The 15,347-nt window shown below is 45.7% G+C and overlaps 1 protein-coding gene across 1 annotated transcript; it reads right to left on the reverse strand.

Annotated features, from left to right (window-relative positions):
• Nucleotides 1-4,926: 4,926 nt before the first annotated feature.
• NPTX2 (neuronal pentraxin 2) lies at nt 4,927-14,773 on the reverse strand. The gene is made up of 5 exons (XM_063171848.1): nt 14,297-14,773; nt 12,718-12,934; nt 9,359-9,603; nt 7,730-7,909; nt 4,927-6,564 (listed from the first exon to the last, which is right to left on the reverse strand). Exons 1-5 carry the CDS (start codon nt 14,747-14,749, stop codon nt 6,337-6,339), a joined length of 1,323 nt encoding a protein of 440 aa, XP_063027918.1. The 5' UTR covers nt 14,750-14,773; the 3' UTR covers nt 4,927-6,336.
• Between the last annotated feature and the right edge of the window lie 574 nt (nt 14,774-15,347).

The raw sequence follows: 15,347 nt of genomic DNA on the forward strand, positions 1-15,347 counted from the left end.
TCATCTCTTTTCAACCTCTGCCCATGGTGAAGTGCAGAACAGATGTCACTGAATTTCTGGGACCTAAACAACACCTCTTGCCAATGCAGCTCATGGATTTGAACAGGATTGAGGATTAACATCCCAGCTACAGCCCTCAACGGGTCACCCTTGCAGCTCCGTCCCCTGGAGATGCCAATCCCAGCCTCCAGGACAGAGCAGCTGAGCTGGGAGCCCTGGAGGGGCAGCCTGAGCTCTGAGATTCTCATCCCAGCCCCTTCCCCTGGCCAGATGTGCCCCCCTGGGCTCTGGTCACACAGCTGGAAACCTGTGCTGCTCCTTGTGCATCCCCCTGCCCTCACCTGTGCACACAGAGCCCAGCAGCCTCCAGGCCATTCCCAGAACAAATGGGCTGGCTGCTGTTTTCAGCAGGAGCCACTCTCATTGCTTGAGCAATATTTTTATGTTTTTTCCAAATCCCAAGCTTAGGGGAAAACAAAAAATGCATTATCCCCCACGTAGTGTGTTCAAACTGAGGTGCCAGGTCTTAAATTAACAATCAAGAGCTGCATTCTGTCCCAAATACTTTGTCTAAAGCTCTTCCCAGCTGACCTGTGCAGTGAGTGGTGCCTGAGTAACCATAGCAGCACATCTGAACAATGCCAAACACTCCTGAGCAGAGCCTGGAGCTGCTGAGGGACGTGAGGAGGGAGCTGGAGCTGAGAGTGAGGGTGGGCAGGTGAGAGTGCAGGTACAGCCTCAGAATTCAGTTGGCAGCACAAGTGAAAGTGGGGGCAAAACCAGCTCTGGGAGCCTCCTGTGTTGTGTGGATCCCTGTGGCCTCCTGAGTGCCCCAAGCAGCCAGAGGGGACCCCTCCCTGGCAAAGCTTTTGGCCAGATACGTGAAATTACCCCTGATGCAGAGAGGTATTTACCTGCTGCACTTATCCCTGGAGCTCCAAGTATCTGCAAGACCTTAGAAGCCTCGAAAAAGCTAATTAGTGCACTGCCATAAATAATTTGATCTCTTAGGAGGATATGTACTCTCTACACAGTAAGTAACAGCTTTCTTTAATGGAAAAAAAAAAAAAAGGATGATTTGCCCATGTATATCTCTGTTTTATTATAGGTGTTTATCAACTGTATATAATTTACCATAAAGAAAGCAGGGAAGCAAGAGAAAGAAAGAAAAAAAGAACAAAACTCCTGCCTAAAACACAGCTCATTGCTGTGAGCTACACCATCCCTGGAAAGCAAATCTAGGTCTGTCCTGTTTTGTCAGACACAAATATCTCCTGCAGGGAAATCTCACATAAAATTAAAAGTCAGTGCAGATCCCTGCTCCCAGACCCTTTTGTGGCTGCAGAGGAGCCACAAATCTGCACAGGACAATCTCATCCCAGCTCTGCTCCAGGGAGGAGGCAGCTGCCTGCTCTGTGCCCTCTGCAATGGCAGCAAGACCAATTCCTGCCTGGCACAGCAAAAGCAGCCATTCTGGAACCACAGCAGGACAGCACATCGGGATTCCCACTGCAAATCAACAGCCAACACCAAGAAAATAAAAAATTTAAACAAGGAAAGTTATAAATTCCTTGCTTAGCTGGTGTTGTTACCCAGAAGTTTTAACATCCTGTTTTTAATAAATGAGGTTGCCCTTTAAAGAGGTTTCCTTTCATCTGGAGAGGTCAGCAGAGCAATCTCCAGGAGTGCAGATAAGCCTGGGTGATGAGCTCTGTTACAGTAACACAAGGATTTAAAGTTACTCATCAGCTGGTTTAAGTGTTTTAAAAGACAAAACGTAAAAGAGCATCTATTACCTCAAAAACCACCAAAACCCTCCTAAGAAACAGCCATAGTTACTTTTCTCAGTATTTATTCTTAAAAAGCACTCCAGGACTGCTGCTGGGAACAGCTTGGTGACACAAAAACCAGGGCAAGCCTCTTGCCAACTCCTCTTAGCACAATTGGGAAGCACACCCAGAGCCACAGAGGCTCCAGGCAGCCCAGCCCTGCCCCTGAGCCCCAGGACAGGCTGGGGGAACCAGTGGGTACCACAAAGACTCAGCATCCTCCTGTGGCAGCAGCAGGGCCAGGGGCTGAACGGCCTGGGAGCCAGCACAGGCCAAACAGCACAGCATCCTTCACAAACAAAACAACTGCTCTCACTGCCATCCAGCCATCAGGGAGCTTCTGCGTCTGAAGCTTTGCCAAAACATCAGCCCAGCCCTCCTGTGCAGGAAGAAATGGCCCCTTGAACTCCTTGTGCAAATTTATACTTTTCTAAGCGCAGCCTTTTAGAAACAGCCATAGCCAGGGGGGCAATTAATTCCATTCTTTCCAGAAGATTTTTAGCTCTGAAAAATTCATGTATTATTTAGGCCTCACAGCTAACCACAAACATTCTCAAGGTCCAACTTTCTCTTTGTGAAGGGGTAAAAAAGATCCAGAGACCTTTTGGTGAAAGATCTCTGGAAAAATCCCACATCACCTTCAATTCCCTGGATACCAGGAGAGACCTTTCATTTCTGGAGGGGTTTGGCAGTGCCTGACTCTCTCCACCAGCAGGGCTCTTGCTGTGTCTTGCCTCAGATTTCTAAGGAGCATCAAGGGATCATCATCTGTGGCGGAAGCCTCAGCCAGAGCAGTCTCTCTTTTTAGGGTTCCTGCACTCCTAGCAGGATTCAGGATGATGCAATAGAAGAAGGCAGATCTTCCCTCCCAGCCTGGGTAACTAAAATCAGCTGGATGAAGAATCCTTACACAGTCAGGGGCCATTAGCAAAGAGGAAATAAATCTAACCTATATTTACAGCAGCATTTTTTCAGAACAACCATTACCCTGATTGAGAAATTGCCAGGTTTAAACAGCTAATACAACACAGCAGCTTCACTCCTGACCTGCTTCTCACCTTTGGGAAAGGCCTGAGGGAAATCAGGTCTCTGAAACAAAACAGAATCAGCTTCTCCCTGGCAGTTCCAGGTATTCACTCACCTGGGAAATATGTGCAAAAGGAGGGTAGATATCATCTCATTGCAGGGGTTCCATACTGTTGTCTCCTTATCACAAAAGTTCCATACTTTCTTGGTGTTTCTCATGGTCAGCTCCTCAGAGCACTGACTCCTTCTTCTCCACAAAGCAGCCACTGACTCCAGTTCCCTTCTCACCCAGCCACCCCACTCTTTTATAGCACTCTGCTTCTCATTGCTTACACCTGTGGCCTGTTAAACTCACACCTGTTCCTGATCTTTGATAATTGACCCAGCTGCAACTCCTTAGGGGTAAGATTACTTTCTACACTATCTTTATTTTTCTTATATGCTATCCCCCTACAGGTAGAGCTTTGCTGGTCTTCTCTGCATTTGTGAGACCTAAACCAGCATTTCAGGGAGCAAGTGCAGCTCAGCCAAAAGCTGCCTGGATCCAGGAGCTGTTCTCCCATGCATGCAGGGGATCCCAGAGGCAGAGCTGATCCTCCTCCCCTCCCCTACAGACAGCAGCTGTGCACCTGGAGATGACTACACTTTCTAGTGGCCAGGCATGTAGACAAACAACTTGTCTGAGAAGAAATAAAAACTGGATTTAAACACACCAAAGGTTCAGCTTGCTGCCAGCCAGCAGCCAGGGCAGCAAGGGTGCTCAGAGAGGAGGGTGCAGTGCAGACTGAGGAGCATTCCCACCAAGCAGGACCTGCAGCCCTGGCCACTCACAGCTCCCAGCACCTTGGCTTGCTGGGATCACTGATATTGCTTTCAGGAGCCCCAGCTCTGCCTGGTTTTAAATAAAAACACATTTTCTAGAAATCTGCACTAGTACATGCTCCAAGTGCTGCCACTCAGCCTTCCATAAGTTATTACTTCTGTGCATTCAGAGCAATTTGGGAACTGGAGGTTGTGCTGTCAGCTCCACACTCCATAAACAATATGGATGCTGGAATGGGGTAATATTTACTCCTGTTTTGCCATCTGCTTATATATTCATATAAAACATGTGACTCCCAGGATGTGGAGCAGCAGAATAACAGATAAAGGTACAAAAATCAATACATCTTTTCTTAATGAAAAGGCACTATTACACAAAAGAGAGAATAATATGTATGTGTGTATATACATGTATAGGTATTAAAAATAATGAAACCCTTTTCAATGAAATATTTACCTTTGGCTTTTCCTGAAGAGTCAGTGTCTTCAAAATCTCCAACAAACCAAAACCTTCCTCCAAAATCCCTACCATCTGAACTATTTAATGAGTAAAAACCAAACCAAACCAACCCAACAAAGTACAGCCCCCACCATTAACATCTTCCCATGGAGGTGGGGCTTCTTACTCAGGTGCATTTGGCTAAAGGCTGTGAGGGTTTAAAGAGCTCTGAATAAAGAGCAACGTGGCCAAGGGATGTGTAAAGACCTCCCTCAGCCAAGCACTGAACTCAAACACTGGTGGTGGTGTTCAATAAAACAGCAAATCCCACCACCCACACGGGCTCCAGGACATTCAGCAGACTGTCCAAGACAGTTTCACTGTTGCACCTTTTAAAAACAGAGTGAAATATGTAAAACTCCAGAGCTTAGCCCCTCCAGCCTTTGGAAAAAAACCAGATAAATAAAGGTGCATTGACTGCAGGGCTGATGCCTCTTCTGGAACCAGCCCATGGGAGATGAGAATTCTGCACTTTTCCTCACCTCACAATACAGATTCTTTTGACATGAAGTGAGTTTTATGTTTGTTTTTTCCTTGGGGCAGGGAAAGCACTGTTGTAGGCTGAGGGTGCAGTGTGTGTGTGTTTGTTTTAAAGCCAATCATGACAAGAACACTTGAGGAATTTAGGGAATAAAGAAAACTCCTTAAAAGACTGTCCTTCTACCAGTCTAGAGAGACGGCAGGTGAACTCATAGAAGCTACGAAAGAGAATATTCAGTGTCTTGTGTGGCTATAAAAGAATTAGGAGACTCATTTTACAGTGCATTTTAATTAAAAGTTCATTATAAGAATTTTCTTTTAAGAACAGCATACTACATATTCATGGAAATATGTAACTTTACCCTACAAATGGGACTGTCACCATATTATTCTTACAATTCAAACATATGAAAAATAAAATATGATATTTAGCTTTATAAATTCCCCCTCCCCCCCTTTAAATCCTTTTTCTTTTAAATAACAAAAGTATTAACTCTTTCCCAGTACAGTGCATTTGCTATCTGCGAGCCACAAACCAAGAATTCACAGCAACGCCAAGGAAACAGCAACATTGTTTGCAAAATATTGAGAGAAAATGATAAAAAAATATAATAGTCAGCCCAGTGCTTACAGAAGAGACAGTCAACAAGAATTGAAAGAGCAGCACATTTTCATATTACATAGGACCATTATAATAACATATAAACCAGTGCAGAAGACTTTTCTGCTGGAAAAATATATTTACCAATTCTCAGCAAGCAGAAACTGAACTTTGGCACTTGCTCATAAGAAGGCCTTTCAAAGCAAAACAAAATGGAAATTCACTTAATCACAGCTTGTATATTTAAAAAAATAAAGACATGAAGCAAGGAAACAATAGAGAAAAGTGTACAAGCCAGGTCACTAGGAATTCAGTACATTCAGCCTACAGAAAATACAAGTACAATCTTTGATCCACCCACCTATGCTGGGATCCTGGCTAGCAAAGGACAGGCTTTGGGACAGAACCTCACCTGAAGCACCTCAGCTTCAATGGAGCTGTGCTGATTCAACAGCCCTTTCTTCAAATTGAACTGGTACAATGTGTCTCCAAACATCACCTTTTTATCATAAAATAAGGATTTCTAATCTGCAAATTAAGAAGCAAAAGCCTTGCACTCAGACAGTGGCTGTTCTGCTCTACCCATAGCTGCACCATAACCACTGCAGTGTAAGGATTAAGTGATTTTTATTTTAAAAAAAGGGCTAAAAAAAGAATGGCTTTATTTTGAAGGAGACAATAGACTGGAAGGAAGGGTTCACATTTAGTCTGTTATTCCTGGTGCTGTCAGCACTGCACGTTCTCAGGAACATGAGAGTGAAGTGTGCACCCTGTTCTCCCTCCCTGCAGAAGAGCTGATGTCTAAGGCCCAACCAAAAGGGTTCTGCAGGCCAAAGCACATTTTTGGATCAGGCCATAGGAAAGCAAGGGCTGCTCTGGTCAAGAAGTGCTCCTTTCATAGCCAGGCTCAATGCCCCAAACTAGCAGCTATCTTTGCATTGAGGCAGTTTACTCAATTTTTTTTTTTTTATTCTTTCAAGGAGTTAAGACTGGGGAAGGGCAAGGAGAAAAAGAAGTGCTTTAGATTGCACAGAAGATTGTCCTACTAAAGGGGGCACTTGGATGGGAAATGATCACAGCTACAAGTCAAGCAGGCGCTCCTCACAGGTCTCCACAGGCCATTTGGTAGCACCTCCAAACACATCCACGTTGTTGTCCACCCAGGGGATGATGTTGCCAGGCATGTTGATGGAGCAGTTGGCAATATTCATGATGTCTTCAGCTCTTAACACCCTGTCCCATATATTGAACTGGCTCATCTCCCCAACAAAGGCTTGAGTTGCATCAAATCTTCCTCCTACTGTGTCCTTTAGGCACATGAGAGTGAGGATTAGATGAAGAAAACACCAATAAACTTCTCAAACTTGAAGACCCTCCCCACCCAGCCCCACTGCTAGAGAGGGGTGCAGAGTTTGGTCACAGAGTGAACAAATTTGAGTTTCTACAAGGGCTACGTTGAACAAGGCATTCAGTGACAAGCTCCAACCTGGATTGTGTCAAAGCAACTGAGGGCAAGCAGTGGTGACTGCAGAACACCACAAAAAGGCTGCACAGAACCAACCTGGAGCAGTAGAGCAGGAAGGCAGCTTTAAACTTGGAGGCTCATTTAAGAGCCACTGTGCAAGCCTAGCACAGGAGAGCTGCAGGGATGTGTGAGGTTACCCTGCAAGCTTTATGGCCATAGATTAAACCATAACTGCAGCCCTTGCCCAATTGTCTGCAGGGACTGGGAGATGTGAGCTTTGGATCTAAACACCCAGGCTTTGTCTGGCTGTAAATGAGTGATTCAAACTGCCACTGCATAAGCCTAGAAGTGTTTGCTTGCTCCACTCACTACCCAAGGACAGAAATCACTCATTTTTGAATGAATCCAGTCATTCCACTGACTTGGAACTGATAGCACAGGACAGACCCCAGCACAGTGCAGGCAGAGATAAAGGAAACCTGCAGACACTCAGCAGTGAGCTCTGCAGAGTGCATTAGGATACTGAACTTGCCATTCTGTCATTTCTGTCATGGATAATATCTACTAAAATCAATACACACAAAACTAATTTTTCATTGCTCCAACTGTGAACCTGGGAATCCTGAAGAAAGGCTATTTCCAGCTACTTGTTACAATATTTGCTTTTTTTAGTAAATGTATAATGTAAGTAGGGAAATAACGTGAAACCAGGAGCCACACAATTAATGACTTATGAGATGTTAACTAGAAAGGCAAACTTCAAAATCCTCTGGGGTTTTCTTCAATATTCTAAAAGGACTTATTCTTACCACCAACATGAATATTCTGAATATTTAATAAGTGAAACAAATACACCAATTTGGGATTTCATTGAGTATTTGTTGCCTTGTTTCAGTCTGATACTGTGTATACAACAGGATCAAGAGTTTAAGAAATTCTCACAGCTCTTGTTTGCTTGGGGAGTTTTGATTTTGTTTAAACCCTGGAACACCCTGTCATTCACTCACCTGTTCCTGACCCAGGATCAAGACACCTCCAGGTTTAATTGGATGCCAAGGAGCAAGATTCTCCCCAGTGCCAAGCTTCTCTCCATCCTGAAAAGCTTCCCACATTCCATCTCTGGTTGTCCATGTGATGCAGATATGATGCCATTTTCCATCACTGATGAAGAGAGGGAGCTGAGCAACCTACAAAAACCAGAATAATGCATGTGGCAACCCAAACCCAGCAGTTCAAGCCCAACATGTAAAGAGGAACAGTATTTACTCTGTCCTCCAAAGCAAAGCTTTATAGAGGCAAGAGTTAGTCCACATCCTGCTTTGTAGGATCCCACAGCATCATAAAATTATTTAGGTTGGAACATCCCTCCAAGATCACCCAGCAGTGCCAAGGCCACATCTACACCTGCAGGGAAGGTGACTCCACCTCTGCCCTGTGCAGCCTGTCCCAGCGCTCTGCCACCCTCCCAGTGAAGAAATTTCTCCTCATATCCACTTAGAACTTCCCCTGGCACAACTTTTGGCCATTTCCTTTTCCTGTTGGGAGTAGAGACCAACCCCCTTCCTGCACATTAATCTGTGACATTTGTTGTTTAAATCTCAGTTCTTAGTGAGATTCCATCCAGTGCTCTCATTAAGTTCCTCTCAGAATCTGGGGTTTGCCAGCACCATCTGCAGTAACAACTTTGACAAATGGATGTGTCTGCTACCAGGAGAACTTGTGGGAACTGTTCCCCAGGCCTCACAATAAGGAGGAATTGTGCTCCTTTAGGGGTCTGAGCTGAAAACCTTCTCAGGACAACATCAAGACACAAGTGCAGTGGCTATGGAGCAGCTGTGATGTGGCAGAAATAAAAGCCTCACAGAATATTGATATGACAGACATAAGGAGACTCAAGTTTGCTTCTCTTCCACAAACCATTAAAAATAATTGGTTATTGATCTGGGAGGATGATAGGACTGTTAAAAGTCCATAATCAGCCACAAGATGAACCACCTGAGTTGTGTAGGAACACCTGAGAGCACTGAGTTACCAGGAAACACAACTGAAGGTGGGGAGAAAGGATACTGGTTTAATGATGTTTCAATATTTTTTTCCAGCTTGTCAGAAACCATCAATGGTATGAAGTAGCTGTGTCTAAAGTCTGAAAAATTGTATTTAAACTGATGTTCAGTCACTGAGCATAACAAAACCAGACCATTATGTGGAGAGCCTTTTGCTCTGTCTTCTGCAAAATTCATTTAACATTTGTAACTTCTACAATTAGAAAGACAAAAATACTGCAACTGGCTTAGATCTCACGGGTTTGGCAATGGTGTGGCTTCATATTTTGGTTGTGTTTCATAAAATAAAAAAATTAAAACCCAAGAAACCAAGATCTGCTTGTAACTTCAGACAACACAAGTGTGTGCACATCTAATGTCAAGCTGCTTGGTCCCAACATACAAGTATCTGTACAATTTAACTTCTGCTTCAAGTGCTTTAATGGACTTGCAATCAGGCAGTGGACAGCAGAGAAGCAGAGAGCAGCACCTCAAAGGCTTCTCTCAGAGGGAGGGAAGGAGTCAGGGCAAAGGCACCAAGGGGTCAGGCCCTGTTCTGGTTACACTGAGAACAAACAGCTCATCAGATCTCACCTTATCATTAATTAGCAGCTCAATCGGATTGTTCCCCCATTCTATGAGGACAATTTCATTGGCTTGCCCAGGAACAGCATATGAGAAGGGAGTGCCAATGCCAGGAGAAGCACTTGACCTGAGCCACAAGCACACAGTGAAAGCATAGAGCTCTGGCAGGGTCTTCTTGATCTTCCCATACAGGTAATTGGTGCGGAGAGGGAGCGAGACCTTGAACTCATCAGGGGACTTAAATGCACTGTTACCTGGAATCACATGGAGCAAAAAACCCTTAACAGTGAGCAAAACAATCCATTGATAAGGCTAACACACAATTGATATTGACAATCTTTGGTTTTAATCACTTTAGAGGTACAGAAAAAAAAAGTATATTGAAGTAGTATTTACTGAATGTTGATGCAAATAGATTTTATCCACACTGTGATAATTTAGTTTATTTCTGCTCATTTAGAGCAAAAGAACAGATGGTAGACAATCTCTTTCATTGCCTAGTTCATGGCTGGAGGTCTCCCTATTTCAAACAATTCAAACTGGTTTAAGACATTTACTGTCACTAAAATGGATTCTCTGCTATGCTCATTATTAAAGCATCACAGAGCTTCACAACCAGGATTCCTTCCCCTACTCCTGCCACACAAGCAGTACCTCTGTGTTAAGATCTCAGGCTAACACACAGATTAACACTCCCATTCTGAGCAGCAAATCTGAAATAAGACTCCACTGATATAGTCCAGAAAGCAGCTGCATTCAGAACTGATTTCTACCCCATTAACTGAACAGGACAAGATCTAAAAAGTTCAAAGTGATCTGAATTAAAAATACAATATCAAGCTATAAATTATGGGAAGATTAGACACTTAATTTACTATAAGAGCAGAAATTATTATTTAGCTTTTTCTAAAAAAGTCATAAAAATCTGTGAGATATTCTAGACATGCTTACAAAATTGAGAACTTTAGGCCAAAACTTTCTAAAGTTGCAATACTCTATATCATATACTTGATTTAGATGCTCATAAGTAATTTTCTACAAGTATTAAGAAATAAATCCCACATTGTACCACAAATTCAACCCCACAGTTCTGTAGTAATGTCACCCTCAACTTTTTAGCAGCCTGTTCTGAGTCTCCCTCATTTCCTTTGCTCACATTCCTGAAACAAATTCAATCCTCTTGCCAAACTTCACACTCCAGTCCAAATGAAAAGCTGTTGTCACAAAAAATTGTCATAATTCTCATATGTATTTTTTAAATCATTGGCATTCTCTCATTTCCACTTCTCAGAAGCAACTGAAGTGTTTTGGCTGCGTTTTTCACAGAATGAGGGGGTGGGAGAAGAAAAAGCTTCTCTTTGGCTTGAATCTGTCATGAGGAACCTTAGAGACCTGAAATGGTCTAACTGGTAAGCAAATAAACACCAGGGTCTCAGGGATAATACTGAATAACCTCCATTAGGCTGCTACAACCAATCTCACACAGAAAAAACAGAAACATACTCCATTAAAAGAGCAATTATTTTGGGGCTAGATGGGCAAGAGATAGAGAAAATCTCTCTTTCAGAGATAGAGAAAATAAGTTTAGATGTAGTAAATGATCTGTTTGTTCCTCAAGCAAAGCTGGGAATCCCACTGAGGTCCAGGCACTACTATTTGCAGGATTTTACCTCCTGCTTTTTCTACTGCATCCTGCTCTGCTGTCAGTGGAGACAACCACTGAAGGAATTAACAGAAGACTTTGGGGACCACAACAGGTGTAGAAGTTTTAAACTCTTCTGCCCTACTGCTAACTAAAACTGCTGTCACAGCTACAGATAAAATCCAAGGCTTACAGAGGCACCTCATAAAGTTGTTTTTTTCCACTATTTAGTCTCAGGACAATGAGGAGCTTATGACACTCCAGTTATCTGTAGGGAAGAAATGCTAAACAATACTGCATTTTAAATAAAAGCACAACAGAAATACTATTTTCAAATGAGACCAGACAAATTATTGTCTGTATTTAAAATAAAATAATAAAAGATAAGTTCTTTCATCATTATTACCCTCACTTTGATTTGGCAGAGGAACCAGAACAGCTAAGCTGTACAGTAATAGCAAATTACACAAGTAAAAGAAGGGCTGTGTCTTGGTTCCTGTCCCAAATTCTTCACTTCCCCAGAGACTTAAGACAGCCCTCACTCCCCACACAAAAAAATAAAGGTGGGAACAGGTTATTTTTAGCCTAGCTGAATTACACATTCTTGTTCTCCCACCACTCTCTCCTTCTGATATGAGTCACATCTTTCAGAGAAAAGGACTATCTATACTTGACTCATAAGACATTAACAGGCCACTAATTCTCCATAACTTTGGTTGCAAGTTAGGCTTTATCTTGGCTCTCAGGAAATACTAAAAGACAGAGCCAGTAGAAAATCATCTTCCTCCTTCTCTCTTTTTTGAAGAAAGAATAGATCCAGTATTACACACAAGCCCATTAGGCTGCATTTCTAATTTCATGAGATGTGCATATTTGCACCATTTGGAGGGCTTGTCCATTAAGCTGCTTTTAAGCAGAGTTATTCACCTTGGAAAATCACTTAAGGATTGGGCAGGGAGATTTACTGTAACTCCAGCCCTCTACAGCCCACTCTGTACATGGACACAGTCAATACAGAAAGAGTTCTGTGCTCACACACATTTGTAATTCAAATAAACAGATTCCACTCAAGCAGAGAGGTCTCAGTAATAATTAAGGCAGGAATCAGAATGAATGACTAGGATTATGAGAGCATCCCCCAGTGGGCCATGTGTAATCTACTGTAAACTCTGAAGGCTGTAAGCTTAGAATAGAGCATAATTCAAGTAGCTGCAGCTACCCAAAGTCATAGCCAGTAACAAAAGGAAAAGCCACCATCAATACTTTCAAAGCAGCAGGAAACAAAGCTGGTCTAAAATGCCATTCATTACATCAAAGGTAGTTGTGCTAATTAAATTTAGCCCCTATGACTCTCAGTCCCAATAAAGGCAGCTCTGCTCAGATGCATGCTTGACATTATGTAGCTATTTACACCCATGCCATACTTATTCCTATCTCCACTTGCCTCCTTACAGATCTTCCCATCCCACAAACACTAAGAGTTTCATCCTAGCCACCTACACACACCAAATTAAGAGACAGGAAGCCAAAGCCAGGCAACTGCCTGTCAAGCAAGAAGCCTGAGATAAAAGAAAAGGGAGAATCCAAGTATTTGCACTGTCACCTACTATTTAGCCCAGTACCTCAGTGTCTTTCCCTCAAGGCCCATATTTAGTCTAGTGCTCTGCAAGGAAGGAGTAAACAAAATTAACCAGGATGGGGAAGCGTTTCGATCCCGAGCAATTACCTTTCTCCAGCTCAGACACTCTTTCTAGCAATGCATTCAAGGCTGACTCTGTCTTCTGCCGGTGGGCTGAGGTCTCGTTGTGCAGCAGGGATTTCTCATCCTCCAGCTCGGCCACCTTGCTGAGGAGCTGCCGCTCCAGGTCCCCGAGCCGGCGCTGCAGCATCTCCCGCAGGTCACTGGGCAGCGCTGCATAGGACACGTTGGCCCGGAGCTGGTGCTTCAGGGCAAAACAAGGGGGAAAACATTGTCATTCCTGACACAGAAATGGCAAATGCAGCTGTGCTCCCGGCCCAAAGCAGCAAAGTAAGAGCATGGAGCTCTCCATTGCTTTTTAGCATTTGTCATAGTCAGTGCTTTTATCAGCACTGGAGCTAAACGGGTCCTGAAACTAAAGGGCACTTTTGTTAGAGACTTCCACCACTTTATATGGAAGAGTTTTTGTACATTTATGTTCAATGAAATCAATGTAAGGAGCAGGTCTGATGTAATTCTATTAGTACACATACATGTGGCACACTGGTCAATTTTTACTTTAGTTACTGTTAGTGACATGGCCAATGTAAGTAAACACAAAAACTATCACTTCATTTTAGATTAAAAATTAAGCTACTTTGAAAGCAGATTTACCAAAGTAAGACGCTCCTTAAATCAATCTAAGTACTAAGCAGTGAAAGTATTCCTATTCAAACTGAAAAAAGAGGCACCTCACACTCTCAAACAACACTGGTATCTTTAAAGATACTAAAAAAACAACATTTCCACCTACCACGTTATTCTAGAGGCGTTTCTCTTCTACAGCACTAAAAGGAATGCTTCAGGAAGACAGCAATAGTGGTAAAAGGAGGGAATGAATACTATCAGCTCATTCAGAACTGCACTTGCAAAGCAGCGCTCACAGAACAGCCCTTGGGAAGTTACTCGCCATCCTCACATCAGCACTGGCTGGAGGACAGCGGGAGCAGCATGTGAGGCTTTCAGGGTGTGAAAAGCAAAACAACACCAGCACAAACCCTGAGAGAATCCTCTCTACAAAACATGAGTGCATGAGCAGCACTCAAACCACGGGCACTGTCCAAAGGCTCGTGGAAATCACTTATCGGTGGGCTTGGACCAAATCCCCTTTCTGTTCAGGGGCGCACAGAATCGGGTTCTTTCCATTCTGTGTCAGCCCTGAGTGCATCATCTTATCTGCACCATCTGCCCAACACAATCTCCTCATTACCACTGCTCTGTTCAGCACCATATGCCGAGGTCTTACTGCCCAAGACGTCAGCTTTGTGCCTCAAACCACATGAAGTCACATCCCCAGAAAGGGAGATTTACACATTATTAGTACAGAAACTAAGCTGGTGACAAGCAGGGAAACCATAATCTCCCCCCACGCAGTGGGAGCACACATTCAAGAGGAGCCCCTTAGGTATTTACTATTAAAGAGAGGAGATAAATAACCAAGAGACCAGGACAAGCCAAACCGAGCCGTTCGCCCGCGGGCTGGGCCGGTTTGGATCCATCTCCACAGGGATTTAGGCACCACTCGTGCCCGAAGTGCCCGCTGGACGTGCAGCGGCTCCGGCCCTACCTCCAGGCTCTCCAGGCGGTCCTTCAGGGTCTGCATGGTGCGGCTCAGCTGCTCGATGACCAGCGCCGGGTCCCGCGGCAGGTCGCCCATCGTGTCCTTGCCCTTGCCCACCTCGTTCTTCCACGCCCCCGTGGCGGACTTGCCGTCGGCCCCCTCGCAGCGGCTCAGCTTGCCGGTGAGCTCCCGGATGGCCTCCCGCTGGCTCCCGATGGTCTCCTTCTGCTGCAGGACGGTCTCCCGCAGCTGCAGCACCGTGGCTTTCAGCTCCTCCTCGGGGGGCAGCGCGCCGCCCTGCATGGGCACGGGGGGCAGCGGGCAGCCCGCGCCGGCGGCGTCCAGCGGCAGCGAGGTGCACACGAAGCGGCTGCCCGGCGGGCTCTCCTGCTCCGGGGCCGGCGACCCCCGCCCGCCCGCAGCTACGGCGAGCAGGAGCCCGGCGGCCACGAGCAGCATCCCGGCTGGCGAGCGGAGCGCCCGCTCGGCGGGGCGGCCGGGGCCGAGCCGCGGTGCCAGGAGCGGGTCCCGCCGCCCCGTCCCCTCCGTCCCGTCCCGTTCCCCTCACGCCGGTCCCGCGCCAGCCGCCGGCCGCGGCTTTTATGGGCAGCGAGGGCGCGGGGGGCGGGGCCCGACTCGCGCCGCGCGCGCTGGTTGGCTGAGAGCTGTGTGACGTCAGCCGGGCCGGGGCCGGGCGGGCGCGGGTCGGGAGCGCTCCCGGAGCGGGACCGGGAGCGGGACCCGCGGCGGGGCCGCTCCATCGCCCCGTGCCCAGCCTGACCTCCCGTGCGTCTGTGACACCCCTTGTCCCTTGTCCCTTGTCCCCGCAGCACGCTCCGCCATAAAGAGCCCGGCTCCATCCGTCTCGGTGCGCTCTGCCGATCCCGCTCCGCCTCGTCAGTGCCTGTCTGGGACTGAGCGGGTCAGGAGCGGACCCAGCGTCTCGAGGTGACCCGAGCAGTGCGGAGCAAAGGGACTGTCCCTGTCCCTGTCCCTGTCCCTGTCCCACAGCCTGGGGTACGGCCGGCCTGGAGCGGCTCTTTGAGCTACAGGACAA

Source organism: Melospiza melodia, chromosome 18, assembly GCF_035770615.1.
Source record: "Melospiza melodia melodia isolate bMelMel2 chromosome 18, bMelMel2.pri, whole genome shotgun sequence".
NCBI classification, from domain to species: Eukaryota; Metazoa; Chordata; class Aves; order Passeriformes; family Passerellidae; genus Melospiza; species Melospiza melodia.